Raw genomic sequence first — 6,909 nt, 5'->3', positions numbered from 1 at the left:
ATGGTTTGTCGTCCGCGTTTTAGGCCTTCGAACGAAGAACTCGATTCTCCTCTTTCAAGCCGTCTACAGTCATCTCTAAGTTCTACTACGAAATGATTGTACCTCTTTGGCCCTGATAACTGAAACACAACCACTCGCCATCTCACTATTTGAAGCAGTGAGAGGGGGGAGAGGGAGAGAGAGAGAGAAAGAAGGAGAGAGGGAAACGGAGAGAGAAAGGAAGATAGATTTTGGTTTTAATAAATTTATTACGCCCGTGGGCGGCTAACAATAGTACATCTATCACAGCATTGTGTTAGAGGACATGTCATATATTACACACATTCTTTAAATGGAGACATAATACAATAATCATTCAGGATCCCCCGAAATGGTGATGGCGAGATAGTGGTACTATGTAAGTGTTACATACAATCATCATGCCCCGTCTCCGGGGAATATTGTCTGTCACTATGGGTCACTGGAGACAATAATACCAAGGGTGTTCGTGTTAGGACGGTTACACAGCCCGCACGGTGATCACCGTGGCATATCATCCGTCTGGGAGCCCCGTCACACAGGTCGACTCCCAAGTCCGAGCCGAGCACTGACATTATTGTGCCTTCGTACCATGGTCTTGCGTCGGCGTTACTTGTGGCGGTTGGGTAGGAGGTGGTCGTATGGGGATATCGGTAGACCGTTCCGCATCTTTCGGTGTGTTGACATGGCATGAGTGGCTGCGTGTACTCGTATCTTGTTTTAAGGCATGATAGGGTGAGCATTGCGCGTGACGTCCATGACGTAGGTATAGGCTGCCTTGGTAAGATGGTCCACCGTTTAATAAATACATTGCTTCTGAGGGCGACAAACAATGGTATATTAGTCATAGTATTATGTAAAGAGATACAAAAGGAGGTATGGTTGGATTTAACAATCAAAATCCCCCAAAATGGGGGTGGCGAGCTAGGAGTGTATCTAAGTTGTCGTCACTAAGTAAATATTTACATACAGTTATCACGTCTTGTCTCAGTGGGGCATTGGAGACAGTAATGTTCAAGAGTGTTGGCGTTAGGGCGGTTACACAGCCTGCATGATGAGTAATGTGGCATATCTTCCGCCTGGGATATTTGCCACACAGGTCGATATCCGAGTCTGAGCCGAGCACTGATAACATTGTGTCTCCGTACCATGGGTCCGCATCGGCGATACTTGTGGCGGCTGGGTAGGAAGTGGTCGTGATGTTGAATGGAGACACTGGTGGCTCGTTCCGCATCCCTTCGGTGTGTTGTTATGGTGTGAGTGGCTGCGTGTATTCTGTTTTTGAGGCATGTGAGAGAGGGTACTACGCGTTCGTTGTCTAAGACGAAGGCACAAGCTGCTTTGGCAAGACGGTCCACCGTGTCGTTGCCAGCAAGGTCGACGTGTGAAGGCACCCATATGAAAGATACGGCCATAGATGCTTCATGAACAACGGCGAGTTGGGTCAGTATGGCCTGTACAACACGATAGTAGTTGGGTCTGGGTGAGGAGAGGGCGTGTAGAGCTGGTTGGGAGTCACAAACGATCACACCATTTACGTTACAGTCTACAAGATATGTTACTGCGTCGAGGATTCCGTGTAGCTCACAAAACGTGGAGCTTGATGTGACAGGTAACCTGCGGCCAATCCATCCAGCTTCCACAGGTGGCTGTAAGGTGGGTGAGTACATGGCACACGCTGCTCTTCCATCAGCCTGTACTGAGCCATCCACGTAGATGACATGCGCTGCGGGGATCTTTGAGGATACGCTGTCGATGGTCTCTAGTGCTAGTTGCTTTTGAAGTGCAGGAAGGTCATCTTTGGAGGTTGGTGTGAAGGTGACGTTAGGGAGGGAGATTCGCCACGGGGGCAAGTCGGGTTCAACCGTTTCTTCAGGGACGTGGAGGTCAAGGTTTCTGAGTGTGTTGCACACTGTAGTGACGAGGTTGCGGCCTCCTGGTCAAAGTGGGAGGCGGGGTGCACCGTCAGGTTCAAGCGACGCTCTGATGGCAGCAGTAAAGTTTGGGGAGAGATAGGGCAATCGGAGGCATTTTACAGAGAGAATGGCCATGTTGGCATATATTCTCTCTACGAGCGAGGGTAGACCAAGTTCACTTTGCATGTTAACGATGCGAGTCGAAGGAGGGCAACCTAAGATAAATCTCATTATTCTATTTTGGAATTTTTCGAGAGGTTCCAAAGCTCTCCTGGGAAGTTGACAAAGGGCAGGTGATAAGTAGTCAACGAGTGATTGAAGAAATGTGGTGTATAGAGTTCTGACCATTGGTAATGAAACGCGGGTGAAATTTGTGGCAAGCCACTTGATAGGGGTAAAACGGGCCTGCAGACGATCAAGGAGATCATTAACAAGGGGATGGATACGTTGTCGAGTCGGTATGGCTGGAGTGATCAGGGCTGGTACTCCAAGGTATGTGTACTGTGTGCAATGAGGGATAGCATCACCTCCCATGTTGAACGTCGGTAGTGCTTGGAGAGTACGAGATGAAAATATTCTGCTCTTCTCAGGGGAAATGATGAGACCACAAGCGGTAGTTGACGTGTAGAAGCCATTGAGGACGAATTGGAGGTCAGCGGGCGAGTTGGAATGGATGCAGATGTCGTCCGCGTAGCAGAGAAGGGTTGTACCGGGAACGTTAGGAAGAAGTGAGAGTAAGCGGTGCATCAAGACGTTAAAAAGAAATGGACTTAGTACGCCACCTTGCGGGGTACCGAGTTCGAACTGCTCGTAGGAACTACACACACCTCGAAAGAGAACACGTGACTTTCTGTTACTCAGATAACCCCGAATCCATCGAAGGAGGTTTCCTTGCACTCCGAAGGTAACCAGCTGGTCAAGAATTATTTCATGGTTGGCTACATCGAAAGCACTTTTGAGGTCCAGGAAGACAGCTACGCTGGTGGGAGAGAGGCGGGTGTAGAGCTCAGTAAGGCAGTGGTGCGTACTTCGACGTGGGAGGAAACCATACAGCTGCGGGGAGAGTTGACCTTGTAGACGATTCATGAGCCGGGCAAGGATGATACGTTCAAGCACCTTGCTGAAGCATGAAGTTAGGGAGATGGGCCTGAATTTATCAGTACCTGGTTTCGGTATCGGAACAATCGTACTTAAAGTCCAGGCTGCAGGTACATGTCCACGAAGGAGGCAGAGGTTGAAGAGGCGAAGGAGGGGGTTGCCAGGAACTTCCAGTAGGAGTCGGAGCACTTGGTATGTAATGCCGTCATCCCCGGGGGCAGAAGTTTTTGTATTAGTCATGGCTAGTCGTAATTCATTCTCCGTAATCGGGACGTCGTCTTCTTCATCTGGGTGGAGAAGTGCAGCCATTAGGTGGAGATTACGGGTGTTGCGACGAGTGGAGAGTGCCTCTTGGATATGCGTAGGAAGATTGTTAGTCTGTGACTGTGACGACCATAAAGTAATGAGGTCCTGGGCGTAGGCGTCTGGACTGTGATGGAGGGCGCTGGGAGGTTGCTTCTTAACGACCCTTTTTACAAGGCGCCACATGGTCGCGATACTAGTCTGGTGATTTATGGAACCAGTGTATTTCTGCCAAGACTCTGTGTAGGCACAGTTCTGGAGGGCGACCATATTATCCCGTGCTATTTGGTACTGATGTAAAGAATCAGGTGTGGGTTGCGTCTGAAAAGTATGACCAGTAGTCTGTGTAGCTCTCTCCGCTTGGATAATACGGTGGTCCAACGTCCATGAGTGAGGTACAGGGCGGCGTGGTAGGTGAGCTTTGGTTACATAGCGGCTGTAGAAGTCGTGTGTGGTATTCACTAAGGACGTGTATAGTGCGTCGGGGGATAAGAAGTCAAATGTGGGAAGGAGACTAGAGATGTACGAAATATACGTAGGGCAATATTTAGGAGGAATGGATATACGGGTCCGGTGATGAGGAGTTGGAATCCGAGATGGTATGGAGTAGTATAAACTAAGAGCAATATGGTCGGAGAAGAGAGAAGGAATTGATTGACAGGCGACACGGGATGGCACGAGGCCAGACGTGATGATGTGGTCAACTGTGCCTCCACGTGCATGTGTGGGCCCACCAGTTTCCCATCGTGTGAGTCGGTACCGATGTATATAGTTGAGTAGAGGGATTCCACTACGGTTGGGGACAGAGGAGGCATCACCAAGAGCAGGATGTCGAGCGTTGAAATCCCCCATATAAATCATTCCACGATTTGTAGGTACTGGGAGGGCAACAAGATTAATAACACCAGGGGCAGAGTATACGTTGCAAAGTCGAAGTTTACCATTGCCCACAGTGACTTCAATTAACTGAAAGGTCATAGTAGTATCCCTGGAGCATCGAAGGAGCTTGTGTGGCATGGATGCGTGGACGTAAGAAATGAGGCCATTCCTGGCTGGATGTATGTACGAGACATAGCCAGACAGCGTAGGTGCTGTGTCGCATGGCTGAGCACCACCGGGAAAGGCTTCTTGAATAAATATTATCTGGGGGTGATGGCGATGGACATATGCCTTGAGTGCAGTGAGTTTCGTGTTATGGCGTATTCCGAAAGCATTCCAGGAGATGACGTGAAGCGATACGAGATCAGAGAATCTTATTACTATGTGCTTTGCGAGAGCCGGATGAGGTTGGTGTTTGAATGTGGGCGCTGCCAGGCGGAGCATGGGTGGAAGAGTTTAAAGGTGATGAGAGCTTCCCTAGATGGGAGGCAACTGTATCAAGTCACTCTGTAAGGGCTGTGGCAGAGATGATAACAGCTTTGTGAGATTCAACTTGACTGGCAAGTGTGGTTGCTGTGGTAGCCTGTTGGTTAACTAAACTTTCGATACGGGCATCTATGGCATCGAATCGCTTCGTGAGGGCTGAACAGCGGGATTCGAGAGATGCAACAGCTTGGCGAAGAGCTTGTACTTCAGCAGAGTCCGTGGTGCTGGGCGTCGTGAGAGAGGTGGCTGGAAGTGGTGGTGGTAGTGATGATAGTGGTGGTCCAAGTCTTTGGGAAGTGGCCGTGGGTGTTCGCTTAGTACAGCCATGCCAAACGTTGACCCCTGGTTTATGGCATCGGGGGCACTTCCATCGGGATGTGTCTGGTGGTGGGGATATGGAAGGTTCTGAGGTAGATGCGGAGTCGTCGGACGTGGTGGGTGGAGTGGGTGGGCGGTGAGGGCAGGAACGAGTGTCATGATTCTCCGCGCACCAGGCACACTTTGCGGGAGCGGAGCAGTATCTTGAGATATGTTTGAAGCCCCAGCAGTTATAGCACCATGGAATTTCATCTTTCATTTTGCGAAGCTCACAGGGAGGGAGGAAAGGTAGGAAGGGGAACTCTAAGGTAGGCGGCGGTGGTTCAAGTAGGCTCCACGTGATGACTAGTCGGTTGATTGGCGTCCCATTTTGGACGAATCTGCGAGCTGTATGTATCCCTGGATATTCCTTGGCATGAGAGGCATCGATGCTGACAGGGTATCGAATGAGGAGGTATGTAGGGAATTTACGTGGTCTTTCCGTGGAGTCCTAGATGACTAGGCGTAAAGATAATATTTCCCCACTCGTGATACTTTTAATGATGTCTTGTCGTTGTCTTGAAACATAGACGAAACGAGATGTAATAGCTGACATCTTCACCTCAGCCAGCTTACGATCGAGACGGAAAGACTTGGCAACGTTGGAGAGCCACCGAAGTTTCACGTCACAGCTTGAGTTGTCAGGGAAAGTTAATTTGACATATTTCTCTCTGGGAGCAAAGGCAGGAGCCTGTGACGGCGAAGTATAAGACGAGATGGGGGGGGGGAGATGGTGTGATATCATAAGCTTGTGGTTCTGTCATTGGATTCTTCTTCGATGATTTAGCAGCAAGAGAAGGTGGTGGGCTGCTATTATTGGAGACTTCATTTAGAGTGCGTTTAGCGGGGGTAAATGGTTGTGGTGCAGAGTTGCCAGATGCAGGAGAATTTCCTTGAGCGTGATGGTTGTAAGTCGTAAGTGGGGGCCATATGTTAATTGGATCTTCATCGTCACTCATAGCGAGATCGGCTTCAACGATGGCAATAGCCTGTGGCCCTGAGTAGTCCATGATTACCACACGTTAAGATTATTCACAGGAGTTCAGGATTTATGAGGCAGTATGCGGGGAGAGCGATTCATCCATGTCGTCCCAAACCTCTTACTACGCATGCGCAGACTTGGCCGCCCCTGACCAGGAGGGTCGGAGGGATAATGTTTTCAGAGCTATAGACTAAATTAGTTAATGTTCACACACCGTGATGACAAAAAATGGTAGAGGTGGTCTTATAATATCTCACAGCGCACAACGAAGGGTTGGAACACAATAACACTGCCGGAATTCTAACAAAGAGCACGGAGCTCAAAACTGTAGGACCGGTCACACGCCATATTTGTTTTCCTTCCCAAGGAAGATAGAGAGAGAAGGAGAGAGAGAAAGGGCGAGAGGGAGAGAGAGAAGGAGAGGGAGGGCGAGAGATGGAGAGAGGGAAGGAGAGCGAGAGGGGGTAGAGAGGGAGAGAAAGGAGGGGAGAGAGAGTTACATGGCCAAACGAACAGCAACAGACCAATTGGTCCTTACAAGGCTGTTCTGGCACGTTTGAGAGGGGGAAGGACGACTGACCAAGGCGAGGAGGAAATGGGGAAGGGCCAAGTGGGAGAGAGGTGGATGCTGGGGGGAGCAGAGGGGTAGAGGGGTGGGTGAGTTTATGCCTGTCCCCACGATGGGGATGGAGGGGGAGGGGGTTGATGGCTGTTTCACCTCTTGGGTACACTCTGTTAGCTCGCATCCTTGACACTTTCCACATTTTAATCCTACTAGGAACTAATATTATTCCATTCAACGACCAAACTATAGCTTAGTTATAAAGAAAGACTGAGATAAGCACAGCACAGTGCGAGTTTGAAGGCAGG

General features: G+C 49.6%; 1 protein-coding gene across 1 annotated transcript; it reads right to left on the bottom strand.

The window, feature by feature from the left end:
• Positions 1 to 295: 295 nt before the first annotated feature.
• Positions 296 to 2,160, bottom strand: LOC143032127 (uncharacterized). Its single transcript, XM_076196585.1, has 2 exons — positions 1,167 to 2,160; positions 296 to 834 (listed from the first exon to the last, which is right to left on the bottom strand). Exons 1-2 carry the CDS (start codon positions 1,686 to 1,688, stop codon positions 817 to 819), a joined length of 540 nt encoding a protein of 179 aa, XP_076052700.1. The 5' UTR covers positions 1,689 to 2,160; the 3' UTR covers positions 296 to 816.
• Positions 2,161 to 6,909: the final 4,749 nt, after the last annotated feature.

The sequence above is a fragment of the Oratosquilla oratoria genome, chromosome 13 (genome assembly GCF_046742065.1).
Source record: "Oratosquilla oratoria isolate Oo_2021 chromosome 13, ASM4674206v1, whole genome shotgun sequence".
Taxonomy (NCBI): Eukaryota; Metazoa; Arthropoda; class Malacostraca; order Stomatopoda; family Squillidae; genus Oratosquilla; species Oratosquilla oratoria.
The sequence above is the reverse complement of the archived record's forward strand: the minus strand, read 5'-3'. Positions and strand labels throughout refer to the sequence as shown.